Source organism: Schistosoma mansoni, chromosome 4 (assembly GCF_000237925.1).
Source record: "Schistosoma mansoni strain Puerto Rico chromosome 4, complete genome".
Taxonomy (NCBI): domain Eukaryota; kingdom Metazoa; phylum Platyhelminthes; class Trematoda; order Strigeidida; family Schistosomatidae; genus Schistosoma; species Schistosoma mansoni.
The window spans coordinates 16,153,052-16,177,591 of record NC_031498.1 but is presented as its reverse complement, the minus strand read 5'-3'; the positions used below and the strand labels follow the sequence as shown (position 1 = coordinate 16,177,591).

The 24,540-nt window shown below is 33.9% G+C and overlaps 1 protein-coding gene across 1 annotated transcript in view; it reads right to left on the bottom strand.

Annotated features, from left to right (window-relative positions):
* Window positions 1-24,140, bottom strand: part of Smp_160680 (hypothetical protein) — a gene marked incomplete at both ends in the record, with an annotated part of 30,140 nt that extends 6,000 nt beyond the window's left edge. Inside the window, 15 exons of the mRNA XM_018796982.1 lie at window positions 891-1,220; window positions 2,446-2,664; window positions 3,240-3,475; window positions 4,051-4,330; window positions 5,029-5,114; window positions 6,916-6,979; window positions 7,148-7,347; window positions 8,811-9,048; window positions 11,138-11,539; window positions 17,421-17,517; window positions 18,071-18,280; window positions 20,817-21,287; window positions 22,610-23,808; window positions 23,844-23,922; window positions 24,124-24,140. Of these exons, the coding sequence (XP_018652069.1) occupies window positions 891-1,220; window positions 2,446-2,664; window positions 3,240-3,475; window positions 4,051-4,330; window positions 5,029-5,114; window positions 6,916-6,979; window positions 7,148-7,347; window positions 8,811-9,048; window positions 11,138-11,539; window positions 17,421-17,517; window positions 18,071-18,280; window positions 20,817-21,287; window positions 22,610-23,808; window positions 23,844-23,922; window positions 24,124-24,140 (4,128 nt within the window). The remainder of the gene's footprint in view (window positions 1-890; window positions 1,221-2,445; window positions 2,665-3,239; window positions 3,476-4,050; window positions 4,331-5,028; window positions 5,115-6,915; window positions 6,980-7,147; window positions 7,348-8,810; window positions 9,049-11,137; window positions 11,540-17,420; window positions 17,518-18,070; window positions 18,281-20,816; window positions 21,288-22,609; window positions 23,809-23,843; window positions 23,923-24,123) is intronic.
* Window positions 24,141-24,540: the final 400 nt, after the last annotated feature.

Here is a 24,540-nt window from a genome sequence, read left to right as displayed (position 1 = left end):
CTAGGGGAGTTGGTAAACCCTGATTCCAAACCGGTGGTGCACATGGGCTCCAGGATCCTGAAGGAACAAATGGCGTATGAACCAACTGTTGGTCACCGGCTACCATGGGACTGCATCTCCTTACGATGCCCCACTGCCTTGTAGACTAAACCTTTAGGTGGTCAAAGGCTCCGGGTGTGGCCCCCTAAGAAAACCACCTGCTTCAGTTTGGGCACCTGGGCAGTATCACAGTCCTCACACAAATCAAATGAGATTTGTGTGGCGCATATCTATCTGGTGGTTCCTTGTACCAATATTTATGTGTTTAAATAAATAAAATAATAAATACAACATGACATTTATCGCATATAAAAATTACAGAGATATTTCACTGCATGTGTCAAGTCTTTTTATTTTCTGTGTCCTATTCTTTTCCGATTCCCTTCTGTATATCACATTTCACTAATTGTTAAAATTCAGTAGTCAGCTTCCGCAGTAATACCTTTTGGACAATTAGTATGTCATGTCTATCCACTTTGGGTAATATTTCCAAATATTTACACGAGTTGATAGCAATCAGTTTATTTATCATTGTAATCGCAATTCAAGCTTTTTAGACGTAGTAGATTAAGTCTGATTGCAATCATTATTTCCTACTTCAATATAAAGTGTAATGTTTAAGTAACATAGAATTACATTATTACACTTCCAGCCGATGTTATGAATACTTCTAAACGAATTCATATCGCACATAATTACGATCTGTCACAGTTTCCTTACCTCTGCCTTAAGGATTCATTATTCTTCTATCCTTAAAACATTATGTTATGATATCTGTTATATTCCTCAACAAAAAATATTACGTAAAATATCGTTCTATATATACACATTATATATTGCAAATAACATACTTGTTCTTTAAGTGGAAGACCTTGCTTAAGCATTGATTCAGTTGGTGATGGACAAGTTATATTTAAGATAGAGGAAGAATTTTCGAGTGAAGTGGAAATTTTCGCAGTTTCTATTGTGGTGTGAACAGGAGTTGATTGTACACGACCAATAGAACCACGTAATAATGATGACAAACCAACACCAGTAGAATGTGATGTATTCGATGCAGGAGTTAAAGATTTGCTATGATTCAAAGGAGAATTAGATATTTGTAAATCTATTTCACATCCTGATTTTGAGGACAGAAAGTCCTTTAAAACTTGTTGTAAACAGGATACAACAGTAGGATCCTGGAAACGATAAAATGAGAACATATCAACAGAAAATATTCACTATTGAAATGATTGAAGTATGCTAAGGTAGTCGTTCTTAGTTATGACCACAAAACACACAGTATTTGACATTTAACTCACCTAACCTGATCGACTTAAGTCTAATAGGATGTTATATTTGTTGGTGGTATGACACGAATACTATGAAGAAAGGATTGATGTATTTTGTTACTTTATTTGAATTAAATAAGTTCAATCCTAGTGCAACCATCAATAAAAAAAAAACTGGGGAAATGCCCTTCACATTGTACATACACTACGTAGCTTTTGGTTATCCATTTACGAGAATTTATAGGTGTACATCAACAATTAAATGTTATCGTTTACGTACTTATTTAGCAATTCCAGCTTCACAATAACATGTGGTTGTATTAACAAACCAGAATACGGATTAACTATTTGTGTTAAACTAATGTGGCATGACTTTTCTCAAATATTTTATTTCAGATGAAAATAATTCACCCAATAGAATTCCAGTCAAAGACGTTGAATAAATTAATTCTGAAACGTTCGATGAAATTAGTGTATTGGGAATGTATGACAAAGTTTACTGCTTAATTAATATTTCTAAAACCTTGAAACTAAGTCAAAGCAATTCAATAGACTGTAGGACCCAGAAGAGCTGAATACAGTAAAGGATTCAAAGCACTATTATTACACTATACCATAAATTATATAAGATTTCTATGAACAGAAAGACTTTTGATTCTCTTCAGGATGTGGAGTAAAATACAACCCTCAGTTTAAACATGTAAAAATATTTCACAAACTCTATCTACTGACTGTAAAACTTAGTAGTTGTTTTAGTCTTGGGACAAAATAAATGGCTTTAATCTACAATGATGAGGAAATTTCTTCCTGAAAAGTCATCATTTCATGGAAAAGTTATTCATTGACTGTACTAAGCCTCCTTGAATCAGCAAAATGACTATACTTATCAATGAGTCGTGCTTAGCTGATAGTATGTATACAAAGACTAATTATAATTTATTGATCATTAGGAATATTTTCATGGACAGTGTAAATTCATTTCTTAAATGTTTAGAAATCCATTGATTCACTAAATAGTAAGCATATATATCTAGTGTGTTTTTATGAATACGATGTGAATTATATGACTGTAAATAATAATTATTTGACGTGACGATTAAACAACGAAGGTAAAAATATACAGTCAACTTACTGACTCATTAGTTGATGCAATCCGGCTGGAACGTCGAGCGACTGGTTTTTCAACTGTAACATTGCTAGCAGACGTATAATGTAAGGTAATGAGAGGAATTGTACGCGAAGGTTGATTATTTAATTTAGACGTTGTATTAATTGTTTGACAATGACGTAACTGCAAGTCGTTGAAACATAAGACACGACCAATTTGAACTATGTCCATTAAATGAAGAGCCTAAAGGAAGTGAGAAGATTATACTTATATATTAACTCATCTATGAGGTGTAGAATCATGAGTTCTAGCATTTGAAGTAAATGGAATTAGGTTTGAGCGCTGCAGTGAACATCAAATCTGCGATGCATGTTCATCTAGCTGATGAGTACCAAGTAAGACGAAATGCGCGTTCTGGATCCCACTGCTAGCCACCATACAACATTGCTTATAATATTCAAGACGTTTCTAACCATATATTTTTAAAAGTAAAATACCCGAGCTATGTATTGACTGTACTGATGATTACAAATTGAAAATGTCTTGTTTACTAATTCTTAAACTCTATGAAAAAAGCTTACAGATGTGCATGTGTTCCTCTAGTTTTAACAAGATTCACAGGATTAACACCTTAAGCAATTATGATTCCTAAAAGAAATGCAGTACTAAATTCTAAGATATCACATTTTCCTGTTCAAATAAATTGAATAAATGATGAGAAGATAATGGAAAAGGATTTTCTATGATAAACACATCCAGCTGATCATTAGACAACAAATATGCATATTATTAACAGTTGATCTTTCAGTAAAACCAACCTGTAAACCATCCCAAAATTTGATCACGGATAAACATGTTTCTGATTTACAATTCACATCCACTGCATAAACGCAATCGACATCAGAAGAAGGATATTTGAAAGGAGTATCGATTGTTCTTGGATGGTCCATCTGTTGTTTAACATCAGGTGGATAGCTTTTAGAAGATTGATTCGAATGCATTGGAGTATGATAAATTGCTATAATCAAACAACATAAATCAATTTCACGATTTCCTAAAAAATAATTTAAATGGAAGAAATAACGTAATAAATACCTCATATACAATTTAAATAATATCAAGAATAATTATCTAAAATATAGTCTGGAAAAGAATGAAGAAAGAAATTGAAATAAGTGAAATAAGCTTACAATATTGAAGCAATTAGTCCTTCTGATAAATTTCGATAGTGTTATAAGAAGAAGACTATCAAAACATAGTTCTGATAATCTTCGTCTTTTAATATTGAATCGAAACAGAAGTACGGTAGCTACACTCTTAGAAATCTTATACGCGACTTAAGTGTATAACTAACATTTACATTTATACTAAACTTTGTAACACAACATATATATGTTATCATTGATATCAATACATATAGACAACCATGAATAAAAATTTTATTGAGAAATCGTTAAAATATGAAACTATAAATACTGGGATAAATACTGTAATAAATTATTTATTAAAATAGTCCATTATTTTACAATCTGTTGGATCATAGAACAAACAAGCAACGAACATGTATCTTCATTATTCAGGCAACGACACTTATAATTTGAAATTATTTCAACAAAGTAAGAATTATACCTCTGTTAAGTGAACTCGTAGAAGATTGGTCCTCTTGAATAATTGTTTGATAGGCTTCAGAAACGCTTAATTTTACTCTTGGATGATATACACGAGAAATATTATCAGTAGAAACGATTCCTTTCAAGTTGGAAATATGACCTAATGATAAAATGCGTGTTGTACGACCACCAGAAAGGCTTAATACAAAACCAGAAGGTATATTGACGCCTATAGGTTTGACGAATCCTGGAAGAGTTGATGGAGATGCAAATGGATCGTTTGCACGTGTAGCCGACACCTAAAAAAGTATGATCAAGAAAAGTAACTAATGGATAAATAGGTTAAATATTTATACATGGGATTCCTTTTGATCATTAATGTATATTACAGAACCGGAAGAGATACACTATATAAAAAAAGAGACCAACTATATAAAAGTAGACAGATAAGTGATAAAATATACAGCAGAAACATTTATTAACCTTACTGGTATCATAATAAAATCTACTTAACATCCTGACACTAGAAGGAAACTTAAAAGCTGCATATTTCTTAAGTGCATACAGAGCGGTGGCTTAATACTTCAATCATTTAACATTCAAGAATTATTCAATTCCATCAGTTTCGATTTAGGCAGCCATGTAGTATCAATAACATTTGTGGGAAAGTTTCAGCTCAACAACAAGTATGTAAACATGTAGTTAGTTAGAGATGAACTATATATATATATATATATATATATATATATATATATATATATATATATATATATATATATAACATGAATATCTATAAATTATCAACAGAAAAGTAAACATTTTATGCTAAAATCAGATAGACGATATCAGGATATCGCCAATGAATTAAAACTTAACTGTTAGGAAGAATTCTCGTTCATCATAACAACAGAATATTCAAACCTTAAATTATTAAAATACAAAGGTAGTATCAAATGAATGACTTACTTTATTTCTGGAATAGAATTTTGTCACTTACTTGCAGACGATAAAACTCAACAACCTCCCCTTCTTTCAAAAGTGATAACATTTCATCCGTTGGATTCCATAAAGTAATCGAAGCGCCTACAATTCATTTAAATGGTAATGATATTATATGAGCTTTAACAGAAACGTTAATTGTGTCGATATCTTTAAGAGGAAAAATATATGATGTATCAGTTATTACGCAATTCATTGGGCTAATTAAAATATTTTCAGAATGCACAATCGTAATAATCGATACGAATGTGTTTATTCAATTGTTGGAAAGGTCTCAGCCAAAAAGGATATAAATCACCCATGTAGTAGTTCAGTATATTTTAAAGACGACTGGCCATTAAGAAATAAATAACTAAACTTATTTATTATACGAAATCATCCTCCACGTCAACGAAACAAATAATCACAGAGTTAATATGAAATAATGTTCAACGTCTGTAAAATCCGAGAGAAAAAAATCGAGTAAAAAGTGTTATATCCTAGTGAAGACGTAAGTACGGGTAACTTCTGAGATCTATTGATGGACTAATGTTATATATATATATATATATATATCCCTATCGTATAACTGTTCAGTAACTAGATTATGTATATATTCCTCTTATCATAAACTTCATTTTGACCCATAAATTATTATTATACGATTATTATACTAGTTTATTGATTACTATCTCGCACATTTATGGCCACATTTTGGCTTGATCTTGTACAAATGTTATTTTCTATCTTATGGTGTGATGCGGCCTGTCTGTCTGGTATATAAGCTAAGTATTTTTGAAATAAATGATTTGGATAGCAGAATCTGTTATTGGTGTTCGGGACTGAACTGGAAGGGCTAGGCGGATAAAGGACCAATAAGGACGCTAGGTTGCTCATACAGGTCGAACGTCATTGTTTTGGCACAGTGCTAAGATTGGAAAAGTCGTATTTCGATTGGTGAATAAATCACGTGATAAAAACCGGGCATAAAATCACAGCAAATTGGCGACGGCCTTTTAAATTCATAACGAAAAGTAGCTATTGTAAACAATTTTCCTAAAAAATGACTGGTAATCATTCACCATGTTCTGCGAACACGTTTTCATTGAAATATTCGCTGCAGAACTGAAAAGTGAATGTTACTTGATATTAGAGGTGATTCTATTCTAGTCAAGGTAGAGTGTGGAATATTGGAGTGAGATTACCAAAATTAAGGACAACGTTTTTATAGGGCTACGAAAGAAATATAAAAAAATCATAGCAAAGTAATTAATTGTACTTTGAAAGTACTGGCAGTAACTAGTTACGCGTTTGCATTTCTCTATGAATGACAGACATATAAAGATATGTGTACTAGTTGTATTAGGCAGTTGGAATAAGTCGACAGGAAATTCTGAACTTAGGTTTCATGCTAGTTGCCACTCATCAGCAATGAATATCTGAAATCTTAGAGAAAATGATACTCATAGTGGGATTTAAAAACCTCCTATGAGTTACGGTTGAGTGATAGAATATATTAAACAGTTGTTTCAAAGAACCAAGAAAATGATGAATGGATTAAAATGATAATTTGATGTTTCACAAATATCCTTAATGGCAGATTCTTAGGAAAATTTTTAAAATTTACTATGAATACACACATGTTTCTCATTGTATCATTATTATTGATGAGAACTGAAACAAGTTTTTTGAGTTTCCTTTCTCCTCTTAATCTTTTAAACAAGGGGACGGGCTAAAGTGAGAAAATAATCAAGAACAGTCGAAAATTTTGTTACGTAATTTGGTCAGATTTTTGAATTGTTTACCAAAGCATATTATACGTGACAACATAATGATCTGAATCAATAATTATCACATAACAAGAGACACAAAAAATCAATACTAAGACTAATAATTTCTAACTCACTATAACCACTAGCAATATCTCTAGGATGAATTCCTGAAACTCTCAAACGCAAAAGAGGAGTAATCTATTGAAATGGAAAAATAAACGGTCAGTAAACAAAATGGATACTTAGCCAATGAAATTAAGATATCAATCATAAATTTAACAAATAAAAACGACATAAAAACATCCCTTGAAAAAAACAGAAATAACAGAACATATAAAAAAGGATTATAAAAATTTGTCATCTAACCTGTCTAGGTGGGACATTTTCAACAATTGCATCATGAATGATAGACTCTTTATAATGTTGTATAGCATCACGTTGTACTTGAGTTAAATTAGATTCAGCTTCCATAGAATCTGGGGCATTTAGAATTGCTTGTAACAATGCTTCACCATCATTTCCCAAAGCTACTAATTGTTCATGTGTAGGTTGAATTCGACGTTTACCTAGCCAACGCATAAAAAGCAGGTACAAATAAAGTAATCATTTCATTAATAGACGACTAAACATCATCTTCAGAATGATTGAATATAATAGTTTTTTAATGTTTATTGAATATCCAATCAACCAAATACATTCAATGAAGTTGTCATATATCACTTTTATGTTTTGAACAAGTAGAATAAATTAGTTAAACTATACATTATACGTTGAAGAATAATCTGTTTAGTAAATACTTGAAATAATTACTTTTAATTAGAACAACAATGCAGCAACCGACTATGGAGTATACTTTTATAGATAGGAGTTACTGACACTGGTTACCTAAATTGAAGTAGTTATAACGAAACTCGAACCCGTAAATCAAGAGTTGAAATTCCGATGCTATAGTGTAAGCTGGTGGCTTGGTGGATAACGCATTCGATTGCTAACCATTAGAAAACAGATTCGAATCCCACATAACCTACTTCAGTTTAGGTAGCCGGATAGTTTCATTAGCCTTTACATATAAACTGTGCCTAAGAGCCGAGCACACGAATCTGTACTTGGTGAATTGTATCAGATGCTAACACACTAAACCGAGGCCTCATTATACGAAAATATTGAACACAAAGTAACTAAAATAGAAGCATTTGATTGAAACGTAATGTGACTTCCAAAAGGTAGTCAACTCTTATTTGCTACGTGCAAATGTATATATTATACAATCGAATACACTTGCTAACGTTTTAGGATAAAAATTTCAATACACATATCAATATCGGTTAAACAATAACATTAACACCGTTAGATGCCGGCTCTGTAGACCAAAAGTTGGATGTTCATGCGCGAGACCGAAGGCCGTAAGTTCGATTCTCGGATGCACACTATTGAGGAGTCTCATACAAGGACGGAATTGCCATCCGATGCTTTCGGGTTTTCAATGGAAGTCTAACTAAAATCAGTTCGTGATAATAAAGACTATTAAAATAACTAGAAAACCAAGAAACATTAAGTGATTGCTTTCTTTTGTTTAGTGATACCACAACCGTGTTGACTGTTTCACATACTTTTGTGATAGAACAAAGCATTCTTAAGGCTTTAAAACTCTTCTTGCATATTAAAATCCAATCACTGAGATCTTTAACCACCTGATTAGTTGATGGCCTTTAGTTGATTTATATTTAGAATTGGATATATTTAAAGCCATTTTAAAATCATATTTGTCTTTTTGTTACATATGTGTGGTAAACATAGAAAAGTTAACGACTTTTAGTCCAACCCTTCAATATTTACTACGTTAGGTCTTTGAAAATGTCATCAATCATATAAGAATTAATAGTTGATTTCAGTGATCATTCAAGATTTCTAGTGTATCTGACCAAGAGACCAATCGGAAAACAGTTTACATTATTTTCGTCGAAATAATTATGATTTTCCAGTTTTAGGAAAACAAACCTTAAATAGGAATTTATAATCGAAAACATACTTGAATCGTTAATTACAAGTCTATCTAAGGCTCTGTCAATAACTCTGAGTCTGCGAGCTTCATATAGCCTGACTTCCGCCTCCTCAGCCCGTTCACTGCGAAAAATTCGACGACGATTTAAACGAAGCTTTGAAGACAATTCATCTGAACCAGAATTTGCACGTATCAAAAGAGTTGATGTAGTTGAATTTTGTTCTGGGACTTCTAATGTCTCCATATATTGTAGGGAATATCGACGCTGTTGTAGGAAATGCAAAGAAAAGACACAGTATTTAAACGATCACCAGTATATGCGATGCTATTACTTTTAGTATTAAACGTTAGAAATCATAGTCAAAATTCAATTCTAAAATGTATTAAAGAGGATGAATTTGTTGAACAAGTATCAGATTGTTAAGTGAATGAATAGAATGCTGATTGACAAATGAGAGGAATGGTACGACGTGGCTGGGTACCAACTACTTATGATACTGGATTATTGGCTCGAATCCAATTCCCCAATGAAGTGATATTAAAACGATCTCATTAGACAGATGGATAAGTTTTTTTTATCTAATGGAATAACACGGTTATGTACTAATTCTTAACAGAAAAATAACCAGGGGGTTCGAGGAAATCAGTCTTGTAGGCAGGCCACTTACTGTCCAATGAATTAAGTCCAGACTGTTAAACAATCCTTGGACATCAGAATGCTAATCAAAACGAGTGTTGCACATTTAAATGAAGTTATGAAAGCAGATAAATGTATACTGAAAATCAAAAAGTATTAGGATTATAAAGATAATAAGTCACTGGAATTGCATTGATGAGATTGATTTTGGGTTACTCCAAATACGATATTTAACAATTTATGCCTCTAATTTCATCAAAATGTCACTTACTAAAAGCATAAAAACCAGTAATCTTTTATTACAATGACTGGTGTGACGCATAGATCAGTGGTTGATGAATGTGCCAATGTATGGTCAACTTATTACATCAGACAATAATTCACCATATTATCAACCCGAATTTCCGAGTCTCTAGTCTTCACTGATAGGTTTCAGAGAAACTAATCTGAAATCTATGAAATTGCTGGTCACTAGTTTGGATCATCAGCGTGACCATAGAATAGTTAAAATTCAGAAAAAGGATAAAACGTTGGTATTAGTTTACATTTTTGTTCGTAAATTTAAACAATTTGAAGTAAATACATCACTTTACATTGTTCTATTTTGATCCCACCAATCATTCGATTAACCAGCGCTAATGGTTTCTTTACGCAACAAATATTAGCAAACAAGTAAAAAAACACAACTCAGATTTCAACTTGCATCAAGCTTATCCCATTCTAAGCTGTCTCTGTATAACAAAAGGTGGTTATTAACACTTATCTCATTGTCGGATTTTGACAACTTTTTAATTATGATTTATCTAACTCTATTTGAGTAACGAACTGAGAGTATGACTTGTCAGAATTCTTAGTTAAAATATGATAAATTCATATTACTAGTCTTAACAATGCTTGCAGTTTAATCACTACAGGCCGATTCAGTTTTAACGCTAGGCCATATACACACTAACCAGTTGAAAGATGAATCTTTCTATCGTTGGTTGAATAAAAAAGAACATTTAACAATCAGGGTCAATTCGAAAATGTATCAATGAGTAAATATTTGCTTGGAAACTTTATAAAAATTAGAAATAATCATAAACTTTGCCGATTATTTAGACTTGTTTTGTTAGATCCACAAAATACTTTGGTTATTTAAACTAAATCATGTATGAAAAGTTAATGAACTATCACAATTGTTTGTTGTCTGACAATAATTTTTAAAAAAATGAAGAAATCACTATTTAGAAGTTGGACATATTCACTAATAAACACCCCCTAGTGTTCGTCCCAAATTTTTAGAGCTCCATTACGAACATACGTATGTATCTCTATAATGTAATCCAGGGAATATGGCCACCTTATTGAACATAAAGGTATTGTAATTAGTTGTAAGGAAAAGACATACAATCTAAGCTAATATACAATTTGCAGATGAACAACTTTCCTGAGAACTGAAAATTAGACCAGACGATCTATGTTTAAATAGTATGTTTTACCGTTGAGCAATAAAGTTAAGATATATTCTATGTTATGTTGTTGCATTTGACAAGGAAATTTATTAATTTCCTAACAAATATGTAATCTACTTCATCAGAAAAACATGAACTACAAAACTCAGAAGAATAAAATACCTAAAAGCATAATTTGTTGGGGTAAATAATTAACCATTTCAACCAATCAACAAATTAATTTATTGAAAAGTATTTAAACAGAGAAAAAGACAGGAACATACTTGGATCACTACTCGAATCGAGCTACAGATGCCTCCATCTGAACTGAGAGTACACAGAGGAACAGGATACAGACCAGCACCTGAACTTGGTTGTTTTGTAGTGAATCCTAGGCGTGAACACCAAGAAACAGGTCGTGTAGAATTTCCATGCAACTTCAAAGCCATTCCAACAGCTACACCATCATCTCCATATAAATGCTTAAATTCGTCAATTTGATCATCACCTGAAGAGCACTTCCCTTTAGGTTGACTCTTAGTAGATGATGGATTGGTTACGATTAATTCAGCACCAGCAGTTACTAACTTCGAACCAACACGAATTTTACCAGAAGTAATCAGTGTTGTAAGCATGGGATCTGGATGCCAAGCAATTTGATACCAGCCATCTGTCAAACAAGCCTTCTTTGAAATAAAAACAATATTATTGATAAATAGGAAGCCAAAATGTGAGAACAGGATAGAACTTTCAATGAAACATATGCGAAGTGCACTATGAGGTTTCGAAAATCTACGTCGGACATGCGATTGTATAACATACTTGCTTATCATAAGAAATTAGCAATTTTGATCCAAGATGGATGTTAAATTGGAAACCAAGAGCACATATGACTCAAGTGTAATTACTCGATCGACTTAGCAAAGTTTCACAATTGAGATTTCCTCGACTTTTTCTTCCAAAGTTTGGCTTTCTACTACCATTAATGTGGAAGTTCTGACTCCTTCCGCCCTTCTTAAATGGATTTTATCCAGCTGTGATGATGTGAAACAGTAAATTTTTAAATAAATAATATATTTGTAATATCCCAATGAGTAGAAAAATTAGATTTTCTGACGTTTCGTGACCCAGTGTAAGCCACTTCTTCAGAGAATAAACAACCAAATTAACATTAATCCAAGTTTAAATAGTACAACGGACAACACGAATATTAGGCGATCAATCAAAAACAGGTCTGAATTTATTCAAAATTATCAAATCAAAACTTGGTAATGATACCTACGAAGCAAGTTTTTGTTCATCACCAGGGTTTATAGATTGGTTTTCTGTAGGACTCAACCTTGACGATATCTTAACTACAATCCGCATACAAGTAAATTAAAACGAAATTAGAGACCGTCGTGTTTCATAATCCATTTGAGTCCTTACAAAACGCTTGCCTCGAATTGTCTATAGATAACTATAAGTGAAGACACAGTAAATGTCTTTATCGTTCTAAGTAATCTGGAACAAAGTCATTATTTTAAACTTTATGTACAATCTACATGGGAAGAAATAGACAAATGCTGTGCAAAGGTTTTTCGAATTATTCCTTTGTTGATATTCTTAACTGAATTGTCAACAGTCTTAGCTGGTGTATGTGTATCCTGTGCGGACTGCTTCGATAAAGCCATTTAGTCACACGTTTTATGGAAGAGATGGATTGTAATTTACAGTAGAATCCAGGACGCGCGTTTCGTTTTATCTGGAACTCTATAGCTGGATTTACGTGCATCCTAGATTTGATGTCACTCCGGGATTCGAGCCCAATACCTTCCGTTTCAAATGCCAATAGGTTATCTGCCTAGGTAATGAGTTCAGATAGCCACTCAGTTGTGCAACATGTGTGCATTTGGTTTAATTTGCAAGGGTTTTTGAGTAATCCCATTGTGGATCATGTGTCAGCATTCGAAGCGAAAGGTACTGGGTTCGAGCAGTGGAGTGACATATCAACTCTACGATGCACGTAAATCCAGCTATAGAGTTCCAGATAAAACAAAACGTGCGTTCTGGATTTCACTGTTAATTACAATCCATCTCTTCTATAAAACACTTAAAGTTTAATGCTGGCATTCTCACCCTATAATAGCAAATACGATTTTTTTGTCGATTTTAAACGTTTTAAGCGCTATGCAAAGGTATTTACATTGGGCTTCTCATGCGATCTAAGATAAGAGTTCTTCACTTTGAATTTCATGCGAAAAACCAAAAGTGGTTTTCTCGAATTTGACTGCCTAGAGATTACAGTATACAGTTATACTGAAATTTCTGTATCTACGAGGCACAAAAGCTAGTCATTAAATACCAGTGAACCATGACGATTCATCTTATTGGGCGATGAAGTAAAATGAACACCCAATCACATCTGGTGAACAATACTATTTTCTGACCATCTCCATTGGCATGGTAGGACCACAGAGAACAAACTATCCGGCCAATGTTGGATGAGAGAGAAAAAATGGGAGAGATAGGGGAAGAATTACTACACGTAATTTTATTGTATACATACTTAGGACTTGGTTTGTATTATTTAAAAATTTCTTTAAGATTCTGCTCGACTCATAAGCTCTTACGTTTGACTGTCCCGGGATCATTGTTATTTAACTATGGAGTTATTGCCCAATTTTGTATCACTTGTAAAGTGGTCATGTACAGGTTGTGATTTCCTATTTGTGTTGTCATGAACATGCAATTACTGTATACAATCCCATGACTTGGGTAAGAATGATAAGAGGACAATATAATAACAAGTTTATCTGCTTGCTCTGTTCGTCTTCTGACTGGCTCGTTGGACCAATGGGAATCAGGATTTTATAGCTATTGAGTTATTGGTCAAAATCATTGGTCGGACAGTCCTAAAGTGAACAAATTCTAAACGGACTCTATAATCAAATAACTTGGTCAAGCAGGCTAAAATAAGAATTTTCGGATCAGCGACATCAGTGAGTTAGTCAGTTACAACGAAGGACCAGGCACATATATGCATCGGTCCAAGTTGCCACACCTCATTAGCACAACAAGATGAACACCAAATTCATAAAAGTAGTTACTTCAATAATAGTAATATATAAAAGAAAGATTGTGTATAAGGATATAATACAGGAAGAATTAGTTCATAGAAATAAAGTAATTTTAACCTCACGGTTTGAGGGAAGACAATGGGTGTATATACCCACGCCATGGTAAGTGATTTTGAGTTATGTCACTCAGAGTCTCCAACCATTGGTTACGATAGTCGCACGAGCCCCAACCAAGTAGTCAGCATCTGCCAACATGGCTCGGACTAAAAGTTAGTGACTTCAATGACTGATTCCACGTTTTGGTTTGACCAACCACACTCAACACTATTCAACATTGCGCGTCGTAGTAACCAGTGTTCAGGCATACGTAACACGTGGCCCAACCATCTCAGTTGATGTAGATTCACAACCACATCAAATGATTTACCATCATTCCCTAATACCCTGCGTCTAATCTCACTATTACTTACCTGGTAATACCAGCAGATACGAGCAATATTTCTAAGGCATCTGTGGTCAAATACTAGTAACTTACGAGTATTTTCTACTCTTAATGGCCACGTTTCGCAGCTGTAAAGTAGAACAGAACGAACTGCTGCGCAGTATACTCGTCCCTTAATTGATAGACGGATATCTCATCTTCGCCATAGGTGACGTAAGTTGGCAAAAGCCAAACGAGCTTTTTGAATCCGTGCTGAAATTCGGTCAGACACCACCCATTAGGGGTGATCAGACTTCCAAGATAAGTGAAGTGGTCGACGCGTTCAACTAATTCACTCCCTATCCTTAGTTCAGGTGCTGACGCAGGCCAGTCCGGGAGCAACAATTTATATCTAGAGGGGGAGAAACGTATCCCAAACATCCTTGCATTGTTACTCAGTGCTATCAAAAGACTCTGCATTTTGTCAGGGTCTTCACCAAACAGGACTGTGTCATCTGCGTATTCTAAGTCTATAAGTGTACCTCCTGGTAGGAGATCAATTCCTGAAAATTCAGTCGACGAGAGTGTTATTTCCAGTAGTAGGTCTATGATGAAGTTGAACAAACATGGAGATTGTGGACAGCCTTACCGGACACCACTTGAAGTTGTAAAGTCAGATGACAGTTCGCTATAAGCGCTCACTCGACTGGCAGTGTTCGAGTAAAGAGCCTTCACAAGGTTTATGTACTTCTGAGGTACACCTTTCAATGACAGACACTGCCACAGAACCTCTCGGTCTACAGAGTCAAATGCTGCTTTCAAGTCAAGAAAAACTATCATTATCGGATGCCGATAAGCATGTCTTTGTTCTAAAACCTAACAAACAGTGAATATGTGGTCGATACAGCCACGACCAGGTCTGAAGCCAGCCTGATTTTCTCGTGTTTGCAGTTCCCGAGTTTTAGTTAGGCGCCCGATAATTATCGAGGCTAGTATTTTAGATGCTATGTTAGTCAAACTGATCCCTCTATGGTTATCACAGGATGATTTTGGCCCCTTCTTATATATTGGGACAATCAGTGATTGAGACCAGTCAGATGGGATTACGTCCAACTCCCAGATTTTAGTTAGGATATTAGTCAACCTAATCGCTAAAATTGGACCACCAAACCTAAAGACCTCTGGAGCCAATCCATCTGGACCAGCTTTTCTTCCTCGTTTCAGATTAGCTATAGCCTTTTAAACTTCAGCTAGAGTCTGGGGGACCTATTTCAATGCTCTATTCAGGTTGTCTGGGAATGGTGGGTAGTTGTACAGTAGCTGAAGGCCAGCTGAACTGCCCCTTAAAGTGTTCCGCCCATCGTTCTAAACTTCTAGACTGAGAGCAGATAAGGGCTTCATCCTTTTCCGAGATCGCCTCACTTACACTTGGCTTCTTAATTCAGGTTTCTTTTATTAGTCTGAAGAGCTGTCTTATGTTATCTATAGCCGCTGCATTTTCCATCTCTTTTGGTTTCTCTGCTCACCACTACTCATGCTCGTTCCTTAGACTTTTGGTTAACCTAGATCTGATTTGTTTTCGTTCTTCATCGTGTTCAGAGCCTGATGGGATGAGTTCACGAGAATCTATCAGTGCAATAGATTTGGTAGAAATTTACTGATTTCTCGTGACCCTTTGGTCCAAATCATTAATAGATGTCGCTCTTGTTTCCACAGCTGTTTGTATATCTTTCAAAGCAACAACTGGGTTAGCCTCGTTCTCAGAACTACCTAAGTGTGACCTCAGTTGTTCCTGGAATCTACTTTTGGCTTTCTCGTCACTCAGTTCAACTCTAATGAGTCTTCGTAATGTGGTTTTCCTGAGTCCAATGAGGCGCAAGCAAATGCATGCCCGTATTAGGGCATGATTGGAGTCCAAACAGGTATTGCAGAACAAGCGACAATCTTCTATAGAGCCTCTCCAACGACGACTGACGACAATACGGTTTACTTGAATCCATCGTTGGCTTGGTGCGGGTGGTCGCCATGTTAGAGAATGTTTCTCCTTATGCTTAAAATTAGTGTTTGCTAAAAATAAACGATTGTCTGAGCGCAGTTGCAACAGACGATCACCATTATCTGTTCGCTGAGCAGGAATACTTGATTGATAGCGGTCATGAAGTTGACAGAAACCAGTCTTTTAAAGTTATTTATCGTATTCCTACTAGTTTTCCTTATGGGGTTCGATCTCGTCTCTTACACATAGCAGAAGCTATAGGAATTCGATCCAACAACCCAAGTCTTTGTGTTCATAAGAAATTTGTAACACCCTTATATCTCCCTTGGCCTTAATAAATAATTTTATTTTCCATACTCTTTCTTCATTTATTTTTCTTCACCCCCCTATCAATTATTTACTTATAATTTTTCTAATATTCGCTTCACCGTCCAATTATCTAAACACTTCTTATTACGTAATCTTAGAATTTCTATGAATGTTATTTCAGTGTCTATATTTTTCTAATCATCAACCTATTTTCCTATTATGTAACATTGATTCAAGCCTTTTATTATTCTTATCACAACTAGTACACCTGTCATTACACTATCAATTTGTACTTTTCACTTATTATTAATTTTGATTATGTAATCTATTCCACTGTTATCATTGACTCATAAACTGCCTTGATTGGTTTAATAATTTCGTATATGCATATAAATATTACTGTATATTAGAGTAAAGCCTGATGAGGATCTAATCGAAAACAATATTGTTCGCTTATATATGTTGTTCTAAATACTAAAATACTCACCTAAATGTTTTTATTTTTGGTTTAAGCTACCTGCTTGGACGTTAAAGTCATCTTCTACGAGTAGTATGTCTGCGCGTTTAGCTTTTTGAAGTTCAGAGAGCTTTCTGTAAAAGCCATCTTTCACTTCGTCCGGGCTGCAGTCAGTGGGAGCGTAGGCAGAAATTAGCGACATAGTGATTCATTCGGTAGGTAAGACTGGAGAGAACTAAATCAAAGTAACAACCACTAACCCGGACATTTAAGCAGCAATCAAAATGAGATAACAGTTACTGAAATTAAATAGAAAAAATCTAACCTTTACACATTGGTCAAAAATATCTATACGACTGACGCACAAGATTAGGCGCCGCGCCGGTGTATCGTCTTGTTCGATGACTTTCCGAAGGGCTGGTCTATGGTAAATACATAGAGAATACAAGTGTAGTTAGATAACAGTATGAAAACCATGTAGGGATTAATGATCAGTTGACTGAAGCATACTATAAGCTAAGAGATATTCGTGTTATAGTAAAATTATAACATTCAAGTAGATTGACAATACACAATCACTGAGACGGCATCCAACAGTGTTAATGTCTAACTTCAACCAATCCACGATGTTGAGCGACCATCTTCCATTGTCTTCGGTTGGTAAATGCCTCACACCCGACACGGCTGAACTACACTGGTCACGGCTTTTTCGTGGATACTGGCTGCCGATGAGCCCTATACCAGAACGAAACGGCCGTCCAGTGCTTCCAGGTTTGGTCTAACATTGATCGGCTGATGATTTCAATGAAACTCAACAATCTCCACAGCCCAAAATGGAAAAAAACGGTTTCAGTGGAACGTGAAGTTAAATTAAATTTCCTTAAATATTCAGAGTTTCTTTAAATTATTCTATTAATAACACATCACTTTATGCAGATAAAAATCAGATACAAAGTGTTTCTGAACAGAAATTACCTTTGACAGGTTTCTATTTCACGATCATAACGATAGTGTAATTCATTCAGAACATGAATCGGTGCACAATAGTCACAAAGTAACGTTGAGCATAAATCACTGTAAAGTAAGGCTATTGTACCAATTTTCCACATTATTTGTAAGTAATGATTTTCAATCCAACCACGGGTAATTAAATTTGGACAAATTTTACGACAGCTCAAAAATGAACTGAAAATAAAGGAAAAATGAAGTATTTGAATTTACGAAACATTTTCATTGGATATGTTCAGACATACCAGGATGTGGATTACATCAACTGTATTAAAGTGAGCAATATCACTACTCAATTGAGTAAATCCAAAGTATACAACATAAAAGCATTTACAACAATTAACATCTAGCTGATAATCTAATGTCTACATACATTACTCACAAGAAAAGATCTTAATTATATCTTATTGTGAGTCATCGTCATTTGTGTAAGGATGCCGAATGCACAAAATGAAGCAAGCGATTTTCTTCAGAGATCTCACGACATTTTGACCCAAAGATTTGACACAAAAGAAAGTGAAACTGTGAAAAGAGACGCAATCTCACAGTAACCGTAATATGAAGTATATCTGAATGCGATGGGTAACTCTCGCTGGGGATACTTAAATTCATACAACTGAGTGGTTTGAAGTGTTATCCAACTTGTCTCAAAATAGAAGCAGGTGGAGATCTTGCTATGGGTTTCCCATCCATTCTTTGTAGAAGTAAAATGAACATTCTTAACTGAACGAAATATCACTTGAATTTTTTTCCTAATTGAACAGTACCTTCTAATTAGTACTATTTCTCTTTATTTATCGGTTGATTGTATGAACTTCCTTTCGTCTGTTTTCTTCTCACGATATTAATATTCCACTTTGTGTGGTGCATTATTTTGTACCAGGAATTCTATTTGTTATAATTAAGTAAATAAATGAATCTTGAACATATTTATATACATTCAACAAAATGAATAAATGAAAATAACTTTAGTAATATTTCTTCTGTATATATTTGTAATCTAAGGTTTTGGGAGGATTGATCCTGGTGTAAGTTAGGATACTTCAACAGCTAATTAATGCAACGTTTCATTATTTTTTAGAAATCCATGAACAGGAAATCGTACATAGAGATGTAATTTATTGGCGAGAATATAAACTCAATAACAGAGAAGGAAATTCTCACCTAAAATACTTTTATGTGAAGAAGAACATGTTACATAAACGCTCCATCAAGATATTATACTAGCCCTGATATCGTTTACCAAAAAATGCAACAAAAGTGAATTTCTGATTTTATAAAATGAAAATATGAAAATAAATCAACATATTACTATACTTTTTGTAAAATATTCTACTTTTCCGATATCAAATATATGAAACAATTTAACCCAGTAATTAAACACAGTTTTGTGTGCTAAGATGTGAGTAACACTTATTACTAAACCATTAATGGTACTATCTAAATACATAACCTTTTTTGTCATCGTTGTGACCATAGTGACATTCGTCTTATTAATTACATCTGGATTAATGTGAAGTTGCAGATTAGACCATAGTACATTTACGCCAGATCTCACACTGATCATTACTAAGTAATTGATTGACGAGTTCAAACCAAAGACTTATTGGATGAAAAACTGAAGTGTCTACGGCGACTTGACATATGAATGATACGACAAAATAAAGGATATCTGAATACAAAAAGACGAAGTAGAATTATATGATTCGATTGGGGTCCTTATAATTTATTGAACATGCAAATGAAATTTGAAAAAACACCAACTTTTAGTCATACATGACTAACTAACCTTAATTATACAACCATCTAACATCAGGAAGCACTAGACAGTTGTTTTAACCTAGTATGAGATTCCCTGATAATATGCATCCACGACTGTGACAGGGATTGAACGCATAACATTCAGATATCGAGATGACCGTTTAACCATTAGACCGTTGAGCTGGCACCCAATTTTCGCACTTATAAATTCAGCCGATTCGCGATACTGTAAAACCATCATAGACTATCATTCGTGATATTTGTCTCGTACCCCATAGGATTGAGCTCAAATGGTCACTGCTTCTCATTAGAACTCTGTACTAGAACAAAACAGATGTTCAATATTTCCTGGTTTCAGATGCTTGTCTAACAAGAGTCAGTCCACAATTTGAAATTGCAGATTCAATGATCTAAACAACCCACTAAACTAAAAACCCAGTTTGTTGATAAATACCATCATTTTGAATGATGATTTATTTCTCATAACACATGAAATAGTTGGCGTGGTTGTGTAGTTTGACTGAAACTGTTGAAACAACCCTTAGTATTAATACTAAATTCACATGATAATCCTGGTTAGTGAAATAAAATAGAAAATTGATTACAGATCTGGAAACAGTAACCCAGAAGCGATCCTAGATCTATTTAGCTATGAGCTAATACGTCAGATAAATGTATAACCGGTAAGCTTTAAGTTATTTATGTCACATAATTATCAACCTTCAAATAAAATCATTATTAAAAAAGCAGGTGGTTTGAAGTGGAATAAAAACATGCAATCGTCACTTATATGATTTCAATTTAATGAAAGAACAGTTACACCCATAATTTACTAACAAACTAAACCTACTTCTATTAAACACTGACACATGGGTTAGTTACACATATTTTGTAATTCGGAACTTTTTCAATGGATATGGAAAATAAGTTTGAGTGCCAATATGACACTTACTTGATAATTTCTTGTTTTCCAACACATCCAAACTTATCAGGAATCAAAACAAAATAATGGAATTTGTAAGAAATAGGAAGATTGCTTTCACTTTTTGTATGCATAATATACTTCATATCCAGCAACCAGTAAAGTTTATCTGCAGTCTGTAAAGACCATTTATTATAAGTATCATTTAAAAGCTTCAAATATTTCGGTAAGTGAAGTGGTGTAGAAGAAACAGATAACTTTTGATTATTAACATTGTCAGCAAGTAATAATTTCCATTTTAAAAGTGACTGGTTATTTGTAGAATTTAATATCTCAGTCCCATAATATCTTCTACGTATATTCCACAATAGTCCATATAATGTAGTATTCAATGAAATATCAGATGTAGAGAGCACATGTTGATTAGGTGATGGAATTGATTGATTATGTGCAATCAGATTCTGTTGGTCAGCCCGTGCTTTTTCACGTTCCACTTCTAATCTAATTGCAATGAAATAATTATTCACTTAGTAAAAATATGTGACTATCAAAAATATTAAAATGCGAAACCCCATATACACAAAAAAACAGAAAAATTTTGTTCGGCAACATTTAACTATATAGTAGCATTTAAGTGTGAATTTGTAATTAACAGATTAGATTAATTAAATAGAAAAGGTAAGTTATACGTGTCAACGATGAAGTAGAAATGACCAAAATAAATTTAAACCATTGAACAAATAATATAAAAGTTTCTGATTGGTATATGATCTCAATCAAATGTATCTCTCAAGTTAAATAATTAACTTATTGTATTAAATGATTTATTGAAGTTGGATCGGAGCTATTAAAACCGACATTTGATGGGAATATCAAGCAACTTGCTCAGAAGACATATTTTTTAAGAGACCGGTCGATTGCAGTCTTTAATATCAAAAACAGGAAAAGTCAAACATATATATATATATATACGACTATTTAAGGGTACTATTAACATGTTAAATGCTAGTGAAACAGTTTTTATTTAAACACCTCTAATTTAAATAACCACAATACATTTAGACTATTGAGTCGGGATTTAGTGACAAACGATATCAAATTCAGTCAGTTCATAATAAAAATGTATTCGTCATTTAATATTATCAGGGAGTTATTGACTTTATATCAACTTGGTTAACTAAACAGGTCACATTTTCTCCAGCTGGTTTCCGTTCGTAATAAAAATTAAGCCTAAAATGTGCGTAAACTTTGTAGTCTACTCAGCAGAGATAATCTGGAAGACATTAGGCTGACTTATCTTTCATACAAAAACAATATTTGTTGTGCTAAAATTTGAGAAAAAGTTTAAAATCGATTAACGATAAAAAAAAGCTATTCTCCCAAAAATATCTCTTGAACTATTATTAAACCAATTTTTGTAGTGAATTATTTTAAATTATTCTTTGACGTGAACTTCTGGAGAATTTAGTTATTATGAACGATATGATCACCAAAATAACACTAAGAGAAACCCGTTACAAGACACGAAAGTATTATTTATTCTTCCCATGATGAGATACACCTCGAAATGTTACCTTAAAAAGAAAATAAACGTTTGCACGCAAGGAATGTAAGTTAACTAAAAGAAAACATATAGAATATTTAATGTAGAAAAGTTAAAACGACCAAACGAAATAACAAACTCGAATAAAGTTTAGACAAGATAATTATATGAGTCAAAGTTGTGTATATTCCATTGAAATTTAGCATTGGTTCCCATGATACAACAATTATATTATAAAGCTTAAACAAAGAGTTCAACCAGATAGGTGACACTGACTTACGATACATTAATTTCCATCATGTGAGTATCACCTTCAGAACGTTCGAATGATAAGTCAAATTGAGTATCAAAACATCCTCTAAATGAGTCAATATAAATATGAGAAGCTTCCCAGAAATCATCATGCACTTCGCCAATTTGTTTCTCGCCACTGTAAACACACAATGATAAATTGTCTTTAAGATTATGGGGATTGCAATTATAAGATTGACAGCAATTTTCAATTTTTACGAAATCATAACCAGAAACGTAAGGGTCTGCAAGCGTTTTGGTAAACTTCCGAGAGGATACATCTTTCAAAGTCACAGAATCTCCTCTACCTGTCTTGAAACCAGTGAAATGTGAATCGTGATTATCGTGACTCTTCTCCACATCCACATCATCATCACAAACGTTCGACGAGTCCACAAGTGTTTTGGCAAACTTCCGAGAGGATACATCTTTCAAAGTCACAGAATCTCCTCTACCTGTCTTGAAACCAGTGAAATGTGAATCGTGATTATCGTGACTCTTCTCCACATCCACATCATCATCACAAACGTTCGACGAGTCCACAAGTGTTTTGGCAAACTTCCGAGAGGATACATCTTTCAAAGTCACAAAATCTCCTCTACCTGTCTTGAAACCAGTGAAACGTGAATCGTGATTATCGTGACTCTTCTCCACATCCACATCATCATCACAAACGTTCGACGAGTCCACAAGTGTTTTGGCAAACTTCCGAGAGGATACATCTTTCAAAGTCACAGAATCTCCTCTACCTGTCTTGAAACCAGTGAAATGTGAATCGTGATTATCGTGACTCTTCTCCACATCCACATCATCATCACAAACGTTCGACGAGTCCACAAGTGTTTTGGCAAACTTCCGAGAGGATACATCTTTCAAAGTCACAGAATCTCCTCTACCTGTCTTGATACCTGTGAAATGTGAATCTATACTAAAGTCAACACTTTTATAACTAGCGATTTCGGAAACATTCATAATTTGAGTTAGATCAAAACCAGTAAAACTATCATCAAAGTCTTGACTAGGAGAATCTACTCGTTTGTTCACAGACGTAGAAGCCATTATATATACTGTATCGTAATCTGCTTTCATTTCGTCTTCTGAAGGATAGACAAAGTTAATTAACTTCGGGTATACTGATAACTCCTGTGGTCTAGAAGATTCATTGACATCAGGGCTGATGCAGGGACTCTGAAATATAGGAGTGACTGGATCTGATGACTTACATAGGGTCCATCACCTGCAAGGCCCACATAGCAATCATCTCCCATATTGAACAAGGGTCTGATTAAGGAGGCACCTAGACTGTATAGTAAAGAATGAATAATTTACATTACTTTTTGCTTCATATTCATCTATGATATCCTCAAAGTTAATGCTTTCAGCATTATTACACACATCTGATATAAATCCAGTCACGGAGGATAAGAAATCCATCAATGATTTATTTACGTCTACTTCTTGAATGAACCTGGGAAAGCAACCGAAAACGTAAAATTAACAAACTTCATTTCGAAATCCATTTCCTAAAAACTTTATGCAATAAACGTAGCTAGTGTACATAAAAATAAATGCATGAACAGTGCACAATTATTTTTTAAAATAATAAAAACCGAAAAATTCCAACACAAGTGTTATTAAAGATAAACAGGTACGCAAGCAAACCACTGAAGACATTAATAATCAAATATGCAGCCTACTCGCGTCCTTAACTTTCATATTTCATATATGAAGTTTTTTGGATGAGGTTATAAAGCTATATATCATTCATTTTCTTTTTCATTAGGTCTGAATTTAGTGGGGGTGTATACAAACGACAAATAGGTAGTGAGGGTATCCTGCGGTTCCCGAGTTTTTACCGTGACAGTTGATCAGACAGCATACAAACGATTATCAATAGCTACCCAGTTAAAGAATAGCTCC